The following is a 23,580-nucleotide window of genomic DNA, read 5'->3' as shown; positions in this document are numbered from 1 at the left end:
TAGCAGTCTTATGATAGTTATATGGTTAGATGAGACAAAACAAACAATAATAATTAGCAGTCTTGTGATAGTTATATGGTTAGACGAGACGTTAGATGTGACTGTGATTTTTCTCGTGCAACAAACAATTGCTCCTAATGCAAAGTGCTTGAAAGGTCGAGCTGGATGCGTCGCACGTTTATCATCATTTTAACTTGATGCGTCGAAGAGCAACTTTAGTTACTATTGGTTTTGGAAAGATGGAAGAAATCCATTTTAACTCGAGCTAGTTTCAGTTTTGACCATGCAACTTTAAAATCAGACATTTTTAACCATCGAACTATCAAAATCATTCATATTTGACCATGTAACTGTTTTTATGGGTAATTTGTCTGACGTGGAGGACACGCGACAATGGAGCCCATGTCGTACACATACGATCGTGTGCGTTTAAAAGTTTCACGAGCTACAGGATCGGTGCGTGTACACTGTACAGTATCTCTGTGTTTAATCTCTTCAGCCGCGAGTCGTTGGCCACTTTCTCCCCAGATGGACCGGTGACGCACGCTGCTGCCAAATTTTCAATGCACGCCACCAAAAGAGGTTGCGAAGCTGACGCGGCACTGCCAAAAAAAAATTGTCACAAAATATATTACATGGATGACGACAAGAAATAAAATAAAATATGTTTCACGACGCATTCTAATAGCCGACCTCGCCGTCCGGAGGGAAGCCGCCCTGTTGCAGCGCGAGTGCAGACCGAGGGGGACAGCCCAGCCACGAGCGCTCCCCCAAGATCCCGTGCCTCCGCGGCGGCACCGCGTCTCCCCACGATCCCATCCCCGCCCCGTGTCTCATCCTCCTCCGCGTCGTGAGATCTTCGTTGAGGTGGGAGAGTGAGGAGGGAGTGATCGCCATGGCGTTGAGGGCGTCTCCCGTGTCGCACGTGGCGGCGCCGATGCCGCCGTGCGGCGGGCGGGGAAGGAGGAGGGCGAGCGGGGCGGTGGTGACCATGGCGTCCACCATCAACAGGTGAGCCCGGACACCTGGATCCCTCGCCTCCTGTTGCTTTTCCTCGTCGTGATCTGGGTCGGGGCGAGGTGGGCGTGCTGAGTGGAATTGGTTCGGTTGTTGGGAGCCACCACCATCTTTGGGTCGGTGAGATTCGTGATCTGGGTTGGGTTGGGGAGGTAGAAGACAACTGTTGGCTGGTCCGGTGGATCGACTCGAATCGTTTGGCGAAAAGTTCGTCTCTGCGTTTGATTCGTGATCTGGGGTGCGCAGGGTTGCCACCTTGCGTTTCCCCCCCTCTCCACCACAGCCAGTGTTCTTGTCGAGATCCATGGTTTCGGAATGATTCATGCCTGGGTTCTCGTCTTGATCTCCGTGGCGATCCTGCGTTCCTCCTCGTGATCTGGATGGGTAGTTGGTGATCCGTCTTCGATTTGGTGATCGGGGCCGCTTTTGCGGCTGTATGGGTACCATGCAGGAAGTAGTTGGCTGTTGACATCTCGACTTGTTCGAATCTGCTGATGGCGATAGAGTTTTCCTTAACTTGAAGAAACGATTGGCTTACATTCTTTCCGATGTTGCATTTAAATGAACAACTGAAATTTGTCACTTTCTATTCCTTGATAACAAATCGTTGTTCTAGAGAATATGCGGTAGGAGAGTGTCAGCCTTTACTCCGATTAATTATAACTGTCCATGGGTTCGTTTGCCACATGATATTAGGATTTAGGACTAAGATAAGCGTCATCAAGAATGCTTCGGAAATGTACATGGTGAAATTGGGAAACTTCTGCATTAATAAAGTGCTATATAGTTTTAATATGAATTTTGCCGCATATTTGTTGTGCTTTACTTGGTCAAGCTATCCATCGAGGGTCACTTGGTAATTCTGGTAAAAAATCCTGTAAGGATGTTTGCTTTACTTTATACGGAGTATGTTGCAATTCTGACATTAGCACTTAAACCCCACCCCATTTGATATGCCTATGTCTGGAAAATTCTGCCACAAATGATTGTAGTGTTAGATGCTTGCCCTGTTTAAGGCTAAATGGTAGATGTTTGATACAAACTATCTAGATGAGAAGCCTTTCATTAACATATTGCAAGAAAGTTGTTTCAGTGTGCCACATGTTATTTATTAGTTGCTAAAGCGATTTTCTTAATTACTGTCAATTTTCTGCAAGAAACATGTGGAAGTTTTTGGTAGATTGTTCTGTGAATTGTGCTAGAAACATGTGGAAATTTCCAGCGTAGAGATTTTATGGCAGATAGTTTGTTGTGAATTGAGCGCATTTTTTTGTTCGATTTTTTTATGTAGATCTCCTTGCCAACTATGTTCTTCTCTGCTGTGTAATATACCTTTCCCCTTGTTTTGTTTCTGATTATGTTATGTTGCTTTTTATAGGGTCAAAACTGTCAAAGAAGCCTATACTCCACCACGGGAGGTGCATCGCCAAGTTACCCATTCACTACCAGCCCAAAAGAAGGAAATTTTTGATTCACTTCAACCTTGGGCCAAGGATAACTTATTGAACCTCCTGAAGCCGGTTGAGAAGTCATGGCAGCCACAAGACTTCCTACCAGAGCCTTCTTCTGATGGGTTTTATGATGAAGTTAAAGAACTGAGGGAGCGGGCAAAGGAAATACCTGATGAGTATTTCGTTTGTTTAGTTGGTGACATGGTTACCGAGGAAGCATTACCTACCTATCAAACAATGCTCAACACCCTTGATGGAGTTCGAGATGAAACTGGTGCAAGTCCAACCACCTGGGCGGTTTGGACAAGGGCATGGACAGCTGAAGAGAACAGGCATGGTGATCTCCTTAATAAGTACATGTACCTTACTGGACGGGTTGACATGAAACAAATTGAGAAGACCATACAGTATCTGATTGGTTCTGGAATGGTAAGCACTGTTATATACCTTTCAAGAACATTGGTATATTTTTCCCCCTTCTTGATTTATAGCTCTCAATGAATCATGAAATCACCAACATCATTGAAAATATGGCTTGCATGTGAGAAATGGTTTCTAGCTTTAGGTTAATCATGTGACCGCAAATGTTAATGAGTATAACATGTTGGGTATATATAAAAACTGGGGGAAAATATCATGTGTGGTTGCAATTTTAGATAACTGGTTGAACATAAGCATGAGCATAACGTCTTCTTTTTATTTCTTATGCAGGATCCAGGAACTGAGAACAATCCCTACTTGGGTTTCCTTTACACGTCATTCCAAGAGAGAGCAACATTTATATCTCATGGCAATACAGCAAGGCATGCCAAGGAGTATGGTGATCTCAAGCTGGCTCAGATATGTGGCACAATAGCAGCTGATGAAAAGCGCCACGAGACAGCCTACACTAAGATAGTCGAGAAGCTCTTTGAGATCGATCCTGACTACACAGTGCTGGCGTTTGCGGACATGATGAGGAAGAAGATTACAATGCCTGCTCATCTCATGTACGATGGCAAGGACAAGGACTTGTTTGAGCACTTTGGTGCAGTGGCGCAGAGGCTGGGCGTCTACACCGCTAAAGACTATGCCGACATCCTTGAGTTCTTGGTTCAGAGGTGGAAAGTTGCGGATCTAACTGGGCTATCTGGAGAAGGGAGGAGGGCGCAGGACTTTGTCTGTACCTTGGCACCAAGAATCAGGAGGTTGGATGAGAGAGCTCAAGCAAGGGCGAAGCAGGCACCGGTTATTCCTTTCAGTTGGATTTATGACCGCAAGGTGCAACTTTAATTGAGAGCAGCAGGCAATGGGAGCACATCCTACATTTGAGTCCCGGGGTTCTCTATAAGAAAGCAGCCTTTAGGTTATCTAGCTGGGTAGAATTCAACTACTTATCGATCTCACTCGTGCAAAGTATGCTATCAGTTGTCTTGTAAGTTGCAAGTTTGGATCTGGTGAAAGACTTATGTTGGGTGCCTCTTCTGGCAGCCATGAACGGCACTTGCAACTAGGTAAACTCGTGTTGTATTGAATATGTGAACTGTGAGATTTACAGGACTTCTAAGTTCCAAAGTAATAATATGGAGATTGTATATGGACAAGCTTCATATGGTGCATGTTGAGAATCTAAGTACTTTGTGTTACTGGATTTCTCAATTAGTTTCAGCTTCTGATATCATCTTGACACTAAACCATGAATGTTTAATATGAAATATGACAACCTGGTAGGCCTACTAGTCGGTGCAAATTATGGGTGTACGATCGTCGCAAATAAAGTAGGCTGCGGTGCAACTAATTCCTTGGTAGTTAGGAACTGATTCTCAAAAGAACAGACGTTTTTTTAGTTCGCTAAATCCCTGGACTGTTTGGTAGAGCCGTTCGACAAAGATTCTTTTGTTTCTCTACAGAATCTAGTTAGTGAATGAAGCAAAAAAAAAAGAACGCAAATTATGAACCATGAATTTACTTATCAGATTTACCATGGCTCAAACTTGCAGAAACCTATCAACTAGCAAACAATCTCTTAAAAGGAAAATCACCCCCTAATGTGTCTTGACACGTGACACCCAACAATCAGCTCTAGATGTTATCCAATGAAATTAGTTTGTACAAAATGTGAAACTATGAACCACAAAGGTCAGCCGAGGTTGAAGATCCATCCCCAGAGCTAGACGGTTGCAAGATGTAACATGCGAGTGCAGGGTGTGATCCTAACCAGACCGCAGCTCTCGAATAAGAATCTCTTCAACGGCATCCACAAACCTTAGAAGATGTTGGCGAATGTGCAGATCCAATCCGTTGGCCAGTTCCTACCACCCAAAAATCAAGATTAATCATCAGTAATATGTTTTAATCAAAGAGAAACAAATGCACACAAAAGATTAAGCAAGCAAATGAGGCATCATGCACACCTCCATTAATGGACCCTCAACAGTAGAGGACATTCACGAAATCAAAATAATGAAAGACATGCGCCTGAGTGCCTGATTGAATGCTGCTAAACAAACTTTAAATTTTAAACCTATATTTAGGAGCAATAAGGATGAACTACGTTGATCTGCTAGCTCATTCCAAAAGGATGTTTAATCCGGGTTCAGCTTCCAGCTTCTATGCTAAGGCCACCCTACCCAAAAGAACACTTTAGCTTCAAAGTTCATGTCTAAAATTCAGTCAAGTGAAAGCTATGTAGTTTGAGCACCACAAAGAAGTTAGAATGGGCCTTTTACCCCCCAAATTGCAACAGATTAAGAGGTCATTGTACAATGCTTAACATGTTTCCTTACTAGCACATGTTAATGTAGGTCCCCTGCAAATTATGCGAATAAAGTGATATTTTGGAAGGAATTTCTTCCAGTTCAAGGGTTTTCTAACACATTCTTCCATGTATATCACAGCCATGTGGACCGATTATAAGCAGTTCCAGACTAGAGGCAACCACTTTTTACCTTGGTCTTGGAAAGCAGACTTGAAGCCATATTTGTGGGATGGGTCCCTGAATTGCGGAGTGAAATTAACTTCAGACCATATGAACAAAGTGGCCAATCAGAAGATATCTTGATGGAGGCATCGATTCCACGATCCAAGTGAGCTACGATTGCCTCCTCTTTATCGAAGTACTCAAAAGAATGCCTGCAAGAACAAAATGCGGGGTTTCTCCAAAAATGTTAACCTGCATACTAAGAAACAGTTTGAGATCCATGCTAAAGAAAGACCACCTAAGGTCCATTTGAGCTTCAGTTTGTAAGTACCACAGAGGTCTTGCATCAACGTTGCCATGTAAAACATCACTTCACGGGGAGACTAGTTATAAAATCATTAATTGTCACGACTGCTAATTAATGATTAAGTTGTGGTAATTGTACAACAAAACTGAAATGTATTTATGTTCATTATAATCGCAAAGATGATTGATTTCAAGATATTTAGTAGGGACTAAAAGAATGACAAATACATACATGGAAAAGTTAGGTTTGTTCCATAGTCAATTGCTGTTTCGACAGTTGCCACTGTTTTTAAAATTGTTAGGGCAATACCACTGATTCTAAAACTTGTTCGGTCTATGCATTGGAGCCTTAATGCCATCTAGTCAAACTGTTTGACTGACCAACCTCAATAACTGTCATGGCCTTGATCTGGGAGCCGTGCAGAATGCGAGGGAATTGGGGATTACGAGGGGTAAACGGACGCTGAACCGGACACTTGAGATCGGGCACGCCGCCAACGGCTGCGCCCAATCTCAAGGCCCGGAGGTAGATGAGGATCTCTCCTGATAATTCTTACTTGATTCCCTTTAATGGATACATCTCCTGTCTATATATGGAGAGGCAAACTTGACTGCTAAGTAAGATATCTAATTCTATCTCTAACTCTAACCCTAATGGAGGCTCAATAGGCTCTGTGTCGGCCCAGTCGAGCGCCCATGAAAATAACCTTTCATCTCTATACCCTTTCTATCTATCCCCCACCTTTATCTCATTTACAGCCAGAGCCCACATATCTCTCTTGACACACTTCTTCCTCACTCATGCCTTCTTTTTCCTTACTTTCTGTTCTCTCCTGAGCTTGGTGGCCATCTTTCCTCCCCACCTTCATGCTTGATGGCTGCCAGCAACGCCCGTGCTTGGGCACCAAATTCAGCATAGCTCAGGGCACCTCTCAGGTCAGCATGGTCCCGATGCAGCTTGATGCTGATATCGCAACGCAAGAAGGGGGCTCCAGCTGCGGCTGAGCTCGCATACTTGGACTCTGCTATGGTTCCAGGTGGGCCAACTGCATGACTGGAGTGAACTGGGAAGAATTGCTTGGGCCTGATGCTTGACCAGATAAGGAGCAAGGTGAGGTTAATTTGGGCATTTTGAATGACCACGTCAACATGGCAGTCATGGTGTCTAACAGAATGAGACGGTGATGGAAGGAACCAAAAGAGTTCATGAGTCAATGGCATCACCCTAATGATTAGTGACGCAAGTCACAGCCAAACAATGGTAATAGGGAAGGGGTCTATGATACACAGTACAAGCTCAGATATCACGATTTCCTTGCAGTTAACAGCTTGAACAGTTATATAGTCACAAAGTCATAATAAATTATTGCCAATTTTAATAACAGTTAGATATATATACAAACTGCAAACTATTATTACAAAAATACAGCATATGGAAAATCATTTCACCTGGAATTATTAGCATCATTCACTAATGATCGTCTTAGAGCGTTGATTATAAAGCAGCGTTGGCATTGCTGAATAAGCCATCCCAAGGATGGAGAAGAAATGACCTCTCTACAACAGCAGATAAACAATTTAAGAACACATAATGGAAAAAAGAATACAGGGTAGTAGAAATGTAGATTAACACTGCACAATAACATTTTTCTGAATCAAAATTTAACAACATGAGAAGGAAACTAACATTGACTGAGCCTAAAATGAGTTCTATAGCATCAACAAGCAAGCTGATATGAGAAAAGGTTAAACTACATCATACCTGGAGGACTCAAGCTTCTCAATCAGTATGTCTATGCACACATCATCAGGAAAAATCTGAAATCCCAACATATAAACAAGATTTATGCATTCTTTAAATATATTTATCAAGATATGCATCTTTCAAATATACTTCAAAGGGAAAGATGATGTTCATAATAGTAATAAAACCAAAACACTGTATGTATCAGAAAACAAGTTTATTATAGGAAAAAGTCCAATTTACCACCCTCAAGTATAGCCTTAGTCCAAATAACCCCCTAAATAATAAAAAGGTTTACTTAACCCCTTGCTTTTGCTAAACCAGGTCAAAACACACCTTTATCAGATACTTAAAACCAGACTTGCTGATTTGGCGCGTTTGCAAACCGGATTTGCTGACGAGGATTGACGCGTCGTGGCCTACATGGCATAGGGATGTTTAAGTCCAGAACGCCCACTGACCCCTTCCCCTCCCCTGTGTCGTGCCCCCTTCGATCGCCCGTCACTAGGTTAGGCCTGGCGACCATCTCTGTGCGTGTGTATGGTTTCTGCGCCAGCAGCAAGATTGAACAGGCATTGATCACGAAGGAGGCAAGTTAATCGGCAAGATTAAACATTCGATTGATCACAGAGGAGACAAGTTAATTGGCAAGAAGAAAGGCGACCATGTTTGTTTCTCTGGCCAATGTGCGGTTCGAATTTGGTGTTCGCTGTTACCTAGGGGGCTAGGTTTTAGATAAACAAATATTTGGAGTATGAAGCAGCTGCTTGTTCACGCTCCACTTGGTAGGGTTAAGTGCTGTGCGGTGGTGTTGGATCCCTTGCACCATGCAGTAGGCACCGACGAGGCATGACCAGGTGCCGCGCAGGGCGGGCCGCTGGGAGCACAGGTACTGCGCCGCAGGTGGCAGGAGGACGAGGCCAAGTGCCACATGTTGCGGGTTGCTGGGAGCATGAGCGCTGCGCGGCAGGCGGCGGCGATGCTGTACCGGCAAAACGAGAGAGCAGAGACAAGGAAGGACACGGGCGAAACAAATGATTAGCAAGAGGGGGTGTTATGGACTTAAACATCCCTATGCCACATAGGCTGCTGGCATGTCAACCATCATCAGCAAAACCGGTTTGCAAACACGCCAATTCAGCAAGTCTGGTTTAAAGTATCTGATAAAGGTGTGTTTTGACCTGGTTTAGCAAAAGCAAGGGATTAAGTAAACCTTTTAATTCTTTAGGGGGTCATTTAGACTAAGGCTATACTTGAGGGTATTAGATTGGACTTTTTCCTTTATTATAAGATCACCTTTACGTTCTTTGGTTCCATATTTCCTTCATCAACTTCTATCAGCAGCTCATGGTCTGAGACAAACGAATCAATAGCACAATCCAATTTTTGTCCATAAATTACACAGCCTGACATCAATGTAGGTGCCTTCAGGAACATCCTGAGACTGTTGTCTTTAAAGTCTAAGACCTTTGCTTCAAATGGCAATAACATAGATTTAAGTTGCCACATTTCATCAACACTGGATATAGAGAGGTAGAGATGCCAGAAAGATTCATCAATTCATAGCTCCGTAAACTTAAAACCCTAAAAGAATAGCTGCTGTGATTATGCACAACAGTACTAAAAATTTAACAAGGAAATTGACTAAATGGAAAGAAATGTAGACTTTCTGAGTAGTGGTAATCTCAAAATGTGAATATGTGATTATGAAGAAGACAGTAATCTTTAATACGGATGAGCTGAAAACAGATTGACCATGCAAAGACATACTTTAATGAATGGACATTGGACATTAACATGCAAGAGACTGAATAACTGATCATGAGTTTGTGAAGCAGAGAATGAATATGAGCACAACAGAAAACCCACGATGAGTTCATAAACTGACCCAGGCATGTGCATATGAGAATATTGTTGGAACTAGAAATTCCTACAAAAGATTTCAAATGCTGAAAGGTGGTGGGACTGATGGAGTGAAAATGAAGAAGACACCAGAAAACATTACATTAACTGGCTTTATCCCAATGCATTTGTTGATGATAGTGTTCCTAACATACATGCAACGTTGTTTAAGGACACAAGTGGAAAAGAAAAGCATTACAGAAGAAAGGATTTTCCAAAACAGAGAATAGCAAAGTTTCTTACACTGTAAAACAGAAGGAAATGTATACACAGTTTTAGCATCGCATAAATATTAGATAGAATCCAAGAAACTGAAAAAACAGATTATAGTATCCCTTTTCATGACAGTGAACATATGATGTTGAAGTTGTACCAGTCAAATCATATAATTCGCATCATGGTCAATACAAATGATAAGAAACTCAATGGGTGCTGTCATTGTTAACATGGAATGGGTTAAATTACTTTAATTAGACCTTTAGTTCTTTATGTTCAGAAAAAAGATAAAAAAAGTTCATTACCTTCGTAGACTTTGTAACATTTTAAGGTTCATCTTACTTTTTCCTATTTGCTGATCAAGTTCCAAAACCTACATAATGAATTGAGTAAGTTCAATACTGTGAGGAAAGTGGAAACATAACACCATAAAAATACAAGCACACCTCATATATGCAATCCTTGTCAGCAATGCTTTGATTTCTACAAGAATCAGTTGAGCTTGAGTCTGACTGCCCTGGAGCAGGGCTTGCTTCAAAATGGTTGAAACCCTGCATCATGTGGGATGAAAGATTTTAAACATCTTCATTAAAACTAAAGCAATACTTGTAAAAAAAAAGTACCAAAGGTAGTACCAGACAATATGCATATCGAAGCTATAGAGTACTTCAGGTTAAATTAGTCGCACTCTGATTCGTTAAAAATAAATAATTGATTTAAGCCAACAAAGTAAAATAGATTTGCATCAAGCTCTTCTATATTTGACAACAACACTTGCATCAATTACAATGTCAAACTGTGAAACAAGAAGAGCAGAGCTAGAGAACAACCTTTGATTCAAGCTTTGACAACAAAGACTCCAAAACTTCACTATCAACATCCAGCCGAATCATATCTGAATAACAGAGATAGTATTGAATACAGATTCAGCAATCAGCATACTATAGGAATCTAGTAAGAATTCGAAGGAGTACAAGCAAGAAAAATATGGGATAAAAAAGTGACCATTGGTTGTTGTCTCTGCAGTGACACCAATTTCATCAGATACCTTCCTGTTCCCTTCGTCTGCCAAGGATACCTCCTTTCTCAACCGTTCTAGGTATGCATCTGTATGTGACACACGCCAAACAAATACTGTAATTCATTTGGAAGCAAAGGACCATATTCTCAATTGCACAATAACAAACAGATATTACAAGGAACAAATGAACGATTCATACATAAAAAACATCTGAAAACACAATAATCGAGAGAATACATTTACAAGCAACAGACTTGGAGCTTTTCTATTTGATACCTCCTTTCCCTACTCATATTCAAATCGATTAGGCAAAACTATGTCATGCCAATAGGCGCTTAACACTGTGAATTCACATCACATGGAGAAAGCAACTTAGGAAAATAGATGACAACTGCTCAGATTACTTTTGGCCTACAACCACCTGATGCTATAGCCCATTTGTTTGGAACTTGTCTGCGAAGAATAGACTCAACTTTATGACCTCAAATAAACTGCGTTATGTTGGGCAATACAGTTGAGTCGAGATGATACTGTTTTTGATAAAGGCAGGGTATAGTCATATATGCAGGTCGTATTCAGGGGGGGCACCAACCATGGATGGATGTCCTTTCTCCAAAAAAAAATCAAGGACGGATGTCTACAAACCGACTTTGCACTTAGTTATCTCCCTTCCTATACAAATTCCAATGCTCGAACTTTGATGCTATTCGTTCTATAAAAAGAATAACAAGCAATTGAGCTCACCCAAATCATCAATTGAAATTGCGGCGGTGCTCGAATCCAGCACATCCATCCCTTCCTCAGCCACCTAACCCAGCTCACAGCAAAAGAAAAAAAAAACACGAAACAATCAGACCACCATAACGGGTAAACCAAAGGAAACGCTCGCATTTTGGCACCAGCCGACCCTGATGAGTGATGCGCTCACCTGGTAGGCGGAGTCCAAACCCAGCGCTACCTCCGCGTCGGCTACCTCCGCCTCCTCCTCCACTCCCCGCCGCCGCCGCTTCAGAGAGAGCTGCTCCACCCGGCTGAAACGAGCACGCGAACAAAAGGGGGGCAAATGTGAGGTCGGGGAACCAGACCAGATCCGCGGGGCGGAGGGACCGACCGAGCGGAGATGGGAGAGGAGGGTCGGGGGGCCGCACCTCCTGATCGCGGCCGCGTCGAGGGGCGCCTCCTCCGGGACCTGCGCCGGGGCTAGGGCTCCCGCCTCCGCCATGGCCGCCTCGGCTGCACCCGCTCTCTCTCTCCCTCTCCCTCTCCCGCCTAGAGAGAGAATTTGGTTTTCGAAAAGAAACGGGGGAGGGGGATGCGGAGAGAGAAGGAAACCGAGCACGGGAGATGAACGGCTGCGATTTGTCGGATCCTGTCATCCCAGTTGGCCGGACCCGTTTGCACTTAACGGGGCCCCGGTTGGGCTGGCCAACGCTGGGCCGGGCCGATAAGCACTAGCGCTAGACGCCAAGGCGCGCGCCGTGGTGCTCCCCCGCGCCACACCTCTTCCACCTCCTATATCTCCTGTTATATCCTCCTCCTCCGTACGGCCGTGGAAGCGTAGCCACGGCGGCGCAGGCGCGGCGCAAGGTATGGCTCCCGATTTCCCCTCCTCTCCCTCCCCTCCTCGGTTCTTGACCCCGCGCCGCTGGCAGCCTTCTTGCTCCACTCGACCACTCCCCTGTTCCAGTTGCGCGTGCATTTTCGCGGCTGCATAGCATTGTGTTCAATCATGCTTGAAAAACGCGAGTTCTAGCGCGCAGAGTCTTGGCACATCTCTTCGAGCCAGAGATTGCCAGGATTTTTGGCTGCGCGTAGTTGTTATGTCGATTGTTCTGCTCCATATTGTTTGATTTCTAACGACTGTTTTTTTTTTTGTCTGAATTTCCCTCTTGAATTGCAGAGATTCAGAGACATGATGTCGCGGCACTGCGCGAATCGCGTCTTTCCAACCGGAGGTTCCAACATCCTCCATGGTCCAAAATCTAGAGCTAGAGCAGCCACTGGGCGCCACAGCGCCGTCAGATTCAGGCGGTGCTGCGTGAGAGCTAACTTTTGGAGGAGTGATCACCTCCCTCTCAAGGTTACCCCGTCAGAGGTGATTCATAACTGCTCATTCCCTGGTGCCTTGGTGAATTTCCTCTTGTTATACTCCTAACCAGCATCAGGATTCTTGCGCGTGCCAACAGATTATTGAGGTGCTGCAAGCGTCAGATGTTTTCGGCAGCGTCAAGAAATGGAGCAGGTTGCAGCTTGTCACCATGACAGGGTTGGTGGCATGTGTAGTTCTGGTAGTCCCTTCTGCCGACGCGGTGGACGCTCTCAAGACATGCACTTGCCTGCTAAAGGAATGCAGGTGACTAGTCTTCATTATCTTAATTTGTTGCAGCACATTTCAAGCTAGCTAGACGTATTCACCTTTTTCCCCCTACTGTAAGTAGAGGCTCTTTTTGGTTTGTTTGATTGTCCAAATTTAGAGATTGGTATCTGCAACGTTCATATATTGTGAAAACAGTTTTGTAGAGTGCCTCTTCCATATTGCACTCCACATTTTTATTCTATTTTGCCGGCACACCATCCGTCAGGTTTCTTCATTGAACTGCAATGAAAGCACAGATGTTCATCTTTCCATCCAGTGGTGTCTGAATTTAATTTCAGTATGTAGGTAGATGAGAACTTGGTTACTACTTGAAGCTACGAGTTCCCCCGTTCACAAGATTGTCATCTTTTGGATGACAATAAACTTAGATCGCTTTATACGCGTTTCTTACCCAATCAAACATTCCTTTTCCAGAATAGAGCTGGCCAAATGCATTGCCAACCCTTCTTGTGCAGCGAACGTAGCATGCTTGAACACATGCAATAATCGACCTGACGAAACTGAATGCCAGGTTATTCCCAGAAACCTTGAGTCCACCCGAAGTCTGTCAGAAAAATAAGCTTTATATGCTTTGTTTTATCATCCCACAGATCAAGTGCGGAGACCTGTTCGAGAACAGCGTAGTCGATGAATTCAATGAATGTGCTGTTTCACGCAAGAAATGTGTCCCAAGAAAGTCTGATGTCGGCGAGTTCCCAGTCCCCGATCCATCTGCCCTTGTTAAGAACTTCAATATGGCAGATTTTAATGGCAAATGGTACATTTCAAGTGGACTGAACCCAACATTTGACACATTTGATTGCCAGCTTCATGAGTTCCATGTTGAGGGAGACAAACTAATCGCAAACATAACATGGAGAATCCGCACTCCCGACTCTGGTTTCTTCACCCGGTCGACTGTGCAGCGGTTTGTGCAGGACCCTTCACAACCCGGCATACTCTACAACCATGACAATGAGTTCCTGCACTATCAAGATGATTGGTAAAAACCTCTTCTCCAAAAAAAATCACTATTGCTAATGTGTCATGCCTCAGATTTATCAACTTAATATTTTCTGATCTTTAGGTACATTATCTCATCCAAGGTTGAGAACAAGGATGATGACTACATATTTGTATACTACCGTGGTAGAAATGACGCATGGGATGGTTATGGTGGTGCTGTTTTGTACACAAGAAGTAAAACTGTCCCTGAAACAATAATACCTGAGCTGGAAAAGGCTGCGAAAAGTGTAGGTCGGGACTTCTCAACGTTCATCAGGACTGACAACACCTGTGGTCCTGAGCCTCCTCTTGTGGAGAGAATCGAGAAGACTGTGGAGGAAGGAGAGAAAACCATCATCAGGGAGGTGAAGGAAATTGAGGGAGAGATTGAGGAGGAGGTCGAGGAACTGGAGAAGGAGGAGGTGACACTGTTTCAGAAGCTGGCAGAAGGTCTCATCGAGGTGAAACAGGACCTGATGAACTTCTTGCAAGGGCTGAGCAAGGAAGAGATGGAGCTGTTGGATCAGATGAACATGGAAGCAACTGAAGTGGAGAAAGTCTTCAGCCGTTCACTGCCCCTGAGGAAACTAAGGTAGCTCTAGCAGCAAGGACTTGGAGAAAACAGGCCTTCAAGTAGTGATCAAAGTAAATTCTATTTGCCGCAGAAGTACAGAGTAACAGATTGTTGAACAGACAGCAAACATTTTGGAATTTCTTTTCCCCCCTTATTTTGTGCTCGCAACATGTTCCCAGATTATCCCAACTTGTAAAGTATCAGAGATTATGTAATTTTTCTTGCCATATAATAAACAAGTATATATTTATGATACTTTTCCTAATATATTTGGGACTACGGCTTACAATCTCTTGTGTAAGAATTGTTCGATGATGTAGTTTCATTTGCTATTTTGTCTCAATTTAGGCTCTTTCGTTATGTGAAATCAAATGTTCGATTGATCACTTTAATTTACATATTTTACATATCTACTAATGCAATAGGGAACCTCCACTCCTATTTTAACTAAAAAAATATAGTTACATATATCCTAATTTCATGGATTATTTTTATAAAAAAAAAGAGGTCCTCTCAAAAATTGATTATACTCAAATAGCTCTTCCAGAAACTCCAAGCTAGAAAAATGGTAGTAAAAGAACAAGAAGAAAGCACTCTAGCTGATATCCATATAACCAGTCTGGAATTTCCAGAGGCGAGAAACTTTTTATTATCCGCAAGGAAATACCTCGCTTCATACTTTACAAATCTAAATGGTATCATATATATATGCTCCTTGCACGCGAAGAGCTTAAATGGAACAACTCAATTACAGATACATAATCACACCAGCAATAGCAAACATGACAACTAGCACAGGAAGGAAGAGTCTGCAAGAATAGTGATCTTATAATCACAGGAGCAGCATAGGAAGTTGTCCAGAACTCTTGGAGATCCTATCCTCATTTTCTCAAAGTATGCAGCAAAAACATTTCTGGAGAAAAAAAAGAGACAAATATCAGTCAATAGAATATCCTTGTGTCACATGGATAGTTACAGGAGTTTTAAGTAGGTTGCTCGCGTTTAATTTTCCATCATTATTTATCTGAATAAATTCAAGGGACATTCACTCATCTGAATGATCTAAAGGCATCGCAGTTCAATATTCTAGACTAAAACAAGGCTATGATTATTACTCTTGACAGGGTAGTAAGAAGAGTATATCCCAAGTATTTGAGTGTTGACCATGAATCAAAACAAACAAAGACAATTAGCACACCATGCAGCTTACGTGTCTATGTAAAATATCTTAATACAACTTACCATATAAGAATTTGGAAAGTGACACTTCCACTGGAGTTGCCAGTATATTATGTGCAGAATGCAGATAATGAAGTGTGATTTCCAGAAAATAATATGCTCTCAAATCTCAAGGTTACCACTAACTAGCTAGTGTACAGCATACCTGTTGCGCCTTATTCTCCTCTGCACGGGAAGTGGATGGTTGCCTAGCAGAAGTGTTAGGTGATAACCTATCGTCCCTCACCCTGTTGAAGATACCAGTGTACTTTTCACCTGATGCTGCATTTGCATCATCCCATTCACCAAATGGTGGTACCGCCACTTCCTCTTCAGGCTGGATTGACAGACGGGAAAGCAAAGAGTACATTACTCTAAAGGCATTTCGAGCCCACATTCATAGGAAACCTGTTGAAAATGATCATAGGTATTATTACCTCATAGCTTCGGTCACTCGGCTTCATCCTGCTCCTTCCAGGGGTATGCTGGCCGTACCCTTCTGAAGATGCCCTCCTTTCTGGAGTCTGCACTCCAGTCGACCTGTGCTTCGGCTTTGATTGGTTGCTTGGCTGCATTGGTGAAGCAGATCCAGCAGCTGTTCTGTAGGGGCTTCTTGGTGCACCAGCATTGCCCCCTTGTTCTCGCTGAGGATTTGTATGTCTTCGTGGAGCAGACTCACGGTGAGTAGGGTGGTCGGAGTGTCGTTGGTGATCAGTTTCAGGTCTGGGTCGATGTGTTGGATTCCTTGGACCTTGGTTTTGAGGATCGGTTTTGTAGGCCGTTGGGTGCAAAGGTGACTTACGAGGAGGTTCAGGGTTCCGTCTTGGATCATTTTGTTGAGCAGGAATTCCTGTTTTCTTGTTCTTACGTGCATCTTTGGTGTTTCCAGTGGTTTCCCAGTCCCTAAATGGAGGAATTTCAGATTGCTGTACAAAGCAGATCAATTGGTTGCTTCAGTCAACATTCTGGAGTACTAGCATCATTTTCTGCTGCTAGGATAGTTATCATTTCGTGGGACAAGAATTAGCAAAGACAAAAAAAGGTTCCCAAACATCCCAAACGACTTTACAGTTAGGACTCAGAGAGAATATCATTTCTGAAAAAAAAAAGTAGGACTGAAACCCACTAAATACTGGAATGTAGCATGTGATACATGCTGACATGACGTGAGTAATCTGGATCAAGTGCACTCAAATCTAGAATTGCATTATTTGCAGTTTGCTTGTTTCGACTAGGATTTATATGTTCCTTTTCTCTTGCATTCCAAGGTGGCAAGGTGAGATTACCAAACCAGTTAAGTGCACTGCTCATTCATCAGTAGTTATAGGTAGTATGCTTCCCTGTGTCTTCCAGACAGAATATTTAAAATTTAACTATAGGTAAAAGTAACACACCCAACTGCGAAATGTCTAAAAATCCTCCAAACTGAATAAGTCAAGGCAGAACAAAAGTATCATTCTAAACTAGTTCTTTCCTAACCAGTCAATTAGCCATCACAAGATAGACCAATTCCAAATGCCTTAAAGTTGAATCGAAATGTACCACGTTGTACCAATATATCAAGGAACATGATAAGTATGCAAAATCAGAAACCGTTTACTCACCGCCATCGGTCAATTTGGATCTGCGATGCGGAATTGAGCACCTCCTGTGCAAATAAAATTCTAGAACTCACACCTTTCTTTACCAAATTCTTGGAGGAACAGGCCACAGTCCTCCAAAGGAAAGCACAGAAGTGTCACTTTTTTCACAGAGAAGTACTGACTGGACTCCTTTCCCCAAAATGAGTTACCATAGTGCTCCTTTCATCTCAACCAACTCAACAGGAATCACCAGAAATGAAGACCAGATTCTCCCAAAAAAGAAATATAACAGGACTCCAAGTTTAAGCCTTTTTGTACCACGGATAATCTAAAGATACCCCCAATCACCCAAATTCTTGAAGACGAGGACGGAGGATTGAAGGAAGCTCTGCCCTTCCACCGAAATTCACCAAATCCTCCCAAGAAACACTGCAGGTGGCAAATTTGACGCCCCCAACTCTTCAGAGAAGCACAAAAATCACCACGAGGGATGGTATCCAACCACTCGAACTGAACAAGCACCCAACCACCAATCCTGCCTCCACCCCAATTAAATAAAAAAAATCAAATTGTCTCGTCGACAACACAGAGCGGAAGAAGCCGCCCAAGGAAAAGTCAAAGTTGGATTCTTTGACGCTATATAGGAACAATCCGAATGCCCAAGAAAATGGATCGAAGGCGACTTCCTTCACAGGAATCTCTCACGAGAAAACACAAAATCCTCTCAAAGAAACTCAAATTTCTCAAGGAAAACGCTCAAATCCCCCAGCGGAAGAACCCAGATCGCCAAGAAAAAAAAAACTCAAAGGCGGATTCTTTCTTCTGACTTGGCAGGTTCAGAAGCTTCGTGTTTGTCCACGCGCGCGCGGGAGGGAGGGAGAAGGAGCGCGGAATTCAGTGTAAGGAGGGAGGAGAGGCTGTTGGGGGGAGAGAAGAAAAGGAGGAGAAGGAAGCGAGGAAGAAGACAAAGACGTTGACGAGGGAGGGAGCGCCGTTGCTTGTCAGTTCGAAGCCTTCAAAGCTCCTTCTCTTTTGTTTTTTTTTTCTTTATTTTCGGATAAAATTTGGTACGGATATTTTTTGTTATCCACGTTGGATAGCAAACATGCTTATGCGTTGCTACGGGTGGAGATTAATATCGAATGATGTAATTGTACTATAAAATTATAACTTGTGTAGGTATAATTAGATAAAACAAAATAAAAAATTACATAATCTCAATCTCGTATCACGCTTTTGAATTTTGAAAATAAACATATCTTTAGAAATATCTTTTAATACTAATATGATGAGTTATACAGAGGCTTCTTTTAATACTAATATGATGAGTTATACAGAGGCTTCTGCATGACGATGGAATTCTTACTCAGAGTGTTTCATGGCATAGCACGGCGTGCTTTTTCACGATTTCTCTTTACATGTTTTTCTCGTATGTCATGTAAGTTTGCATACAGTAGCCTCTTACGATCACGTATCGCCAACCGCTGCTCGGGTTTTAAATTTGCATAACGTGCCCTAGCATTTGCACGCCTTGCTTCAATTTGCTCATATGTGCATTGTAGTTTTTCTTACACAAATTATCCCGACCCTACGTGGCCATAATGTTCTACGCCAATAACTTTCTTTTGCCGACGAGCTTCATGCAGATAGTTATGCATAATGATTCCTTTCTCGTTGCCTCTAGCGGCTAATCACCGGATGTCGTGGACCTATTGCCATCACTAATATTATCGGCATTTAAAGAAATACAATATACATTTAGACACTTAGTTATATAGTATCATATGGGATGAATATTTATAGACAATATTTGATCAATATTACCTTTGACAGTTGTTCTGCTTAGCACTTTCAATGGAGTGCTATCCTCACATCATTTTTTAAAAAAAATCCTTCTGCAAGAAATACAGCTAGTAATTGGTCAATATTACCGTTAACAAAATGCTATGTTAAGTAACAAAATAGTATGTTAAATTGAATATCATGACAAAATGTTGTCTAGAAATTGGCGAGTAGGAAAGGTTCAAAACCACACGACCACAGATCTAATTGATCTTTGACGCTTCGTGTACAGGTAAAAAAAATATTCTTTCTCACTTGGAGCTCACAGTAAATTTTTATCCTCCCGTCACCACCCACCTTATCCGAACCAAATCGTATATGGGAGAGAGACCGAGAGGCCCCGAGCGGAGAGCGCCGCGCCACCACTGGCGATTGCTCCTGCCGCCGTGCTCCTCTAGATTCGTTGCAAACGGATCGAGGACAGAGTCCCCGTGGGCAGGAGGTCAACGCACACGAGCAGAAGCAGGCATCCTACAATTGCTGCTCATCCTCGACTTCGGTATCCTTCGTCGTCCACGTTGCTGCTCGTAGCAGGTGGCGGCTCCTCCCTTCCTCTCCCTCCTTGCAATCCGAAGGCGGCTTTGCCCTGCTCTTCCTTCCCTCAAATCCGGAGGTGTGCGATCCTTCTCGAGATTGCTTGAATCTTTTTATTGGCATTTGTACTGTAGGATCAGAGGTAGATGCGGCGATCGTAGCTGAGTCCGCCTCGAAGTCCCATAGTTTCTGTCTCCAAGGAGAGGATTTGGCTATGTCAAGTGGGTCCAAGGAGATTACGACGTACCAGAAGATTAGGCAGAAGCTTTACTTGCTTTATAATATTATATATATATTATATAATTATATATATATATAAAGAATTGAATAGTAAAGTACATGTCGCTAGGCATAGCTCCAAAATGCTCTTTTCGGTAAAAAGGGAAAAGAGAAAGAGCAAAAGAAATACAATGAGTGAGTGTTAGAGTAAAATTTCTTAAGTGCCATTTGGATAAGAGTAAATTGGACCCACCATATAACAACTTGTATGGTTGCAAGTTGCAAATGATGCTAAGGGATGCATGAAAATGCAGTCATATGTATCCATCGAGCGTATTTTTCTACGGCTACGTGTATTATGCCCTTTCCCATTATATATGTAATGCTTGTCGTGTCAAAAATAAAATATGGCAATAAATTTTTTAAAATACTACATTAAATTTGTTGCTGCTTGGACAAGTTTACCAGATTAATTTAAAAAAGAGTATCAAGCACATTAATTTTGCATACAGGTGACATCTTGCTTCCTGCACTTAGGAATGCTAATTTTGTATTTTTAAACCTTCCGCACTTCAAAATTGATATTTGTGGCCTAAATTACATTACATATGGCTTCCACTGTGGCAAAATACGTTCAGTAGCGCACATTTGACAAGTATGTAGTTGACAAGTTTCTACATACGTTTGCGCATTTTACAACTTGTTGGACCAAAATAATACAACTATACATGTTTTGTATGGTGGGTGCAATTTACTCTTTGGATAACTCCAATTCCAGCTTGCCAAAAAACAATATCCTTCCAGTGCTATTGAATTACATAATCTCTACAATACCATTTTTTTTAAAAAAAATGACATGAGAGCTACCTGTTGTATTGATTAGAAGAAAAGCCCGAACATGCTCCAAACCTTACATACCACAGCAGGCCTAGAGAAAAACGGTAAGGGGCGCACCCAAAGTGGCGCAACATCCTGGATTCTTTCTACAATGCCATTTCCAGTGGCATATGAATAATGCCACTAGAAATATCGTTGAAAGGGATAAAATTCTTTTAACTAGATGGCATCAAATAGGTATCAGTTTTATCAGCGATAATTTAGTAGTAGATACCGCCAATTCCTCCCCAACTCCTACAAAAACAGAATAAAAAAAGAGAGAATTAGACGTGGAATATTTTTTTCACGTAAATTAGAGACACATTTCTTCGTAATGTACTCTCGTGTATTGAAGATAGGCATCATGCTTTTTTTCATTTTTTTTAGAACACAACATAAATATACATTTCGTGTTCATAATTTACCTTTTTGTGATTGATTGGACCGATGAGTTTCGTATGCCACTGATTTACTCATTTAGGGTGACATAAGGATGGTGACCATTGCATGACATCTTTTCTGGGTTAATTTTTCGTTTTATTGCAAGATATTAGTTGTCTGTCCAGATCAAGGAAGTCTTGGACACCTTGGATCGGAGAACATATAAAAATTCCAACGTCTCATGAGCTGTTGGAAAAACATGTCGTGAAAATTTACAGTGCTTTCACACCAGCAGCCGGCAACAACGAGGTACGAGTACAAGGTACATACAAGTCAAAACCACGCATGCTGAGGAAAAAAGCTGCAGGAATCAGTGGCCCTTGATCGAGATCCATCCTGCAACGAACACATCCTGCAAGGCACTCTCTAGAAAAACTTTAAAGAAATTGTGATGCTAGTTCTTAAGATGAAGATGAACACATCGCTTACCACTAGAAAAATTAATTAACCAAAAATACGAGCACCTTTGTGAAGTTCAGGTAGGCATGTGTTCCACTACAAGAAACCGACCCTAGTGATATAAGCTTAGTTTGCTAATGATTTTTGTTTGATCATACCTGTACAAAGCTACTTTATCTCTCAAATGTTATTATAATTGTTTAAGTTGATTGCAATGCTATGATAGGTGATACGGATGAAGGACACTTTAAGGGCTCTAGTCGATGTTTGCAGAGCTCTTTCTTTGGAAGGCTCAACTGTGTATGGAGTTGGATATCTTCTAATAAGATACTCCTTCATTTTAAATTATAGGTTATTTTAAGTTTATCTCAATACAAACTTTTTAACTTTAATTTACTAGATATTTATAGAAAAATACGTAAATATTTAGAATATCAAGCTAGTTTCACTACTCAATAGGTAAACCATGAAATATATTTTATTATATATTTATTTGATGTTGTAGTTGTTCATATATTTTTCTATAAACTTGGTTAAAATTGATAAGCTTAGCTTAGGATAAAAATAAAACGTCTTATAATTTGGAACGGAGAATATATATGAGATACAATCAAACCATTATTGCCGGCTACTATATTGGTTAAGGCTTCTAGATGGACTCCGGTCATCAGCTAGCCACTTGCTCCTGATTTTAATTCATCAATTCATCAACTAGTAGTCAGTTCAGTTGTCCAGACCTTGACAACAATTAGCGAATATATAACCCAATCCTTAGGTGAGATATTTTGGGTGAGCCACAAATTCAAAATAAACATTAGCTTCTTGAAGGAATTTATTTTGAAGGTGAGAGAAGAAGGAAAAAAATTGTTAGCTCAAAAATGTATGCAAAACTCAAGGGCCTCTCTGAATGCATATATGCAAAATTTAAGAGAAACACTGACAGGGATGTGAATACTCCCTCTAGTCTTTTAAGACCGACGCTTCAAGAATGTCAAATCTTTGATCATCAACTACTCTTTGTAGATCAATCATTAATAACTTTGTGTACAGTGAGATGAGTAGATTTGTCTCGAAATGTAGTTTCATAATCATTTAATTTTACAACAGTTGTCAATGTATTAAAGTTGGAACTATAGGGCCAAACTTGCATTTTAAAAGATTCGATGTCCAAGTTGCCATTTTTTTTGGACAGGGAGTTGGCTAGAGGATTGTACAACGCTAAACAAATAGAAAAAGGACATAAGAAATTAAAACAATAAAATACTTACCAAGAAGGAACTCTATTGTTCTTTACAAATGTGGTTGGATGGAGTATAAGCAGAGCATTCTAAACTACTACACTAGTAACAAGGTTATAAATGAGAATTCAAGTGTGCTCCTAAATCCGAATGTCTGATTATAGGTGAAGTACACACCTCTTGTCGTTCTTTTTTTGTCGAGACACTATATTAAAACAATATATATATATATAATTCAATTTTGATTGGATGGACTGATCGATTACTTGTGCCGGCGCTAAGTTAAGTAATCATCTAAGGGTGACAGAAGCCTAAATGAGCGTTGCATGCTGACGATGAGCTGCCGAGATTACCTGTGCCGCGTCATCCAGGAACCCCTGCCGTCTTTGTCTGGGTTAACTTTTGCAAGATAACATTATTAATTGTGCCAAGATTGACCAGGTCTCCCGGACCTTGGAATAACATAACGAGGAGATCCGAGTAAAATTCTTGCATTGGCGTCTCGAGATCTGTTAAAATCAATGTACGAAATAGCGGGTTATAACGAGGCTATAGCGGTCGGACCTTGGAATAACATAACGAGGGGACCCGAGTAAAATTCTTGCATTGGCGTCTCGAGATCTGTTAAAACCAATGTACGAAATAGTAGGTTATAACGAGGCTATAGCGGTTAGTTGCCGCTACAACAATGTTGTATTAGTTAGCGGGCTATAGTGGCACTATAATGGACTATAACGGT

The 23,580-nt window shown here is 41.8% G+C and overlaps 4 protein-coding genes across 4 annotated transcripts; 2 read left to right on the top strand and 2 right to left on the bottom strand.

Moving 5' to 3' along the window:
- The first annotated feature begins 696 nt into the window (after positions 1-696).
- Positions 697-4,047, top strand: LOC101754797 (stearoyl-[acyl-carrier-protein] 9-desaturase 5, chloroplastic). Its single transcript, XM_004975314.3, has 3 exons — positions 697-1,011; positions 2,396-2,897; positions 3,180-4,047. The coding sequence occupies exons 1-3, from the start codon at positions 896-898 to the stop codon at positions 3,738-3,740; spliced, it is 1,179 nt and encodes a 392-aa protein (XP_004975371.1). The 5' UTR covers positions 697-895; the 3' UTR covers positions 3,741-4,047.
- A 265-nt stretch (positions 4,048-4,312) lies between these two features.
- LOC101754398 lies at positions 4,313-11,868 on the bottom strand. The gene is made up of 12 exons (XM_004975313.3): positions 11,705-11,868; positions 11,485-11,587; positions 11,301-11,364; positions 10,541-10,642; positions 10,366-10,430; positions 9,982-10,086; positions 9,841-9,908; positions 8,714-8,936; positions 7,436-7,491; positions 7,123-7,230; positions 5,396-5,579; positions 4,313-4,759 (listed from the first exon to the last, which is right to left on the bottom strand). The coding sequence occupies exons 1-12, from the start codon at positions 11,776-11,778 to the stop codon at positions 4,661-4,663; spliced, it is 1,251 nt and encodes a 416-aa protein (XP_004975370.1). The 5' UTR covers positions 11,779-11,868; the 3' UTR covers positions 4,313-4,660.
- A 170-nt stretch (positions 11,869-12,038) lies between these two features.
- On the top strand, positions 12,039-14,782 carry LOC101754003 (violaxanthin de-epoxidase, chloroplastic). The gene is made up of 6 exons (XM_004975312.2): positions 12,039-12,143; positions 12,457-12,651; positions 12,743-12,909; positions 13,348-13,444; positions 13,524-13,915; positions 14,000-14,782. Exons 2-6 carry the CDS (start codon positions 12,469-12,471, stop codon positions 14,511-14,513), a joined length of 1,353 nt encoding a protein of 450 aa, XP_004975369.1. The 5' UTR covers positions 12,039-12,143; positions 12,457-12,468; the 3' UTR covers positions 14,514-14,782.
- Positions 14,783-15,094: 312 nt separating this feature from the next.
- Positions 15,095-18,262, bottom strand: LOC101753580 (RPM1-interacting protein 4). Its single transcript, XM_004975311.4, has 4 exons — positions 17,314-18,262; positions 16,147-16,635; positions 15,876-16,046; positions 15,095-15,404 (listed from the first exon to the last, which is right to left on the bottom strand). Exons 1-4 carry the CDS (start codon positions 17,317-17,319, stop codon positions 15,381-15,383), a joined length of 690 nt encoding a protein of 229 aa, XP_004975368.1. The 5' UTR covers positions 17,320-18,262; the 3' UTR covers positions 15,095-15,380.
- Positions 18,263-23,580: the final 5,318 nt, after the last annotated feature.

The sequence above is a fragment of the Setaria italica genome, chromosome VII (genome assembly GCF_000263155.2).
Source record: "Setaria italica strain Yugu1 chromosome VII, Setaria_italica_v2.0, whole genome shotgun sequence".
NCBI classification, from domain to species: domain Eukaryota; kingdom Viridiplantae; phylum Streptophyta; class Magnoliopsida; order Poales; family Poaceae; genus Setaria; species Setaria italica.
Note: the sequence above shows the minus strand (reverse complement) of the source record. Positions and strands in the feature narration are given on the sequence as shown.

Coding starts and splice junctions, on each gene's coding strand:
- LOC101754797 (XM_004975314.3), top strand. CDS start 896: ATGGCGTTGAGGGCGTCTCCCGTGTCGCACGTGGCGGCGCCGATGCCG. Junction 1,012..2,395: donor ATGGCGTCCACCATCAACAG/GTGAGCCCGGAC, acceptor TGCTTTTTATAG/GGTCAAAACTGTCAAAGAAG. Junction 2,898..3,179: donor ATCTGATTGGTTCTGGAATG/GTAAGCACTGTT, acceptor TTTCTTATGCAG/GATCCAGGAACTGAGAACAA.
- LOC101754398 (XM_004975313.3), bottom strand. CDS start 11,778: ATGGCGGAGGCGGGAGCCCTAGCCCCGGCGCAGGTCCCGGAGGAGGCG. Junction 10,087..10,365: donor TGTCAAAGCTTGAATCAAAG/GTTGTTCTCTAG, acceptor CACATGATGCAG/GGTTTCAACCATTTTGAAGC. Junction 7,231..7,435: donor GAGAAGCTTGAGTCCTCCAG/GTATGATGTAGT, acceptor CTGCTGTTGTAG/AGAGGTCATTTCTTCTCCAT.
- LOC101754003 (XM_004975312.2), top strand. CDS start 12,469: ATGATGTCGCGGCACTGCGCGAATCGCGTCTTTCCAACCGGAGGTTCC. Junction 12,652..12,742: donor TCAAGGTTACCCCGTCAGAG/GTGATTCATAAC, acceptor GCGTGCCAACAG/ATTATTGAGGTGCTGCAAGC. Junction 13,445..13,523: donor CTGACGAAACTGAATGCCAG/GTTATTCCCAGA, acceptor ATCATCCCACAG/ATCAAGTGCGGAGACCTGTT.
- LOC101753580 (XM_004975311.4), bottom strand. Junction 16,047..16,146: donor CGAGTGACCGAAGCTATGAG/GTAATAATACCT, acceptor CTGTCAATCCAG/CCTGAAGAGGAAGTGGCGGT. Junction 15,405..15,875: donor AGGAGAATAAGGCGCAACAG/GTATGCTGTACA, acceptor TTTTTTCTCCAG/AAATGTTTTTGCTGCATACT.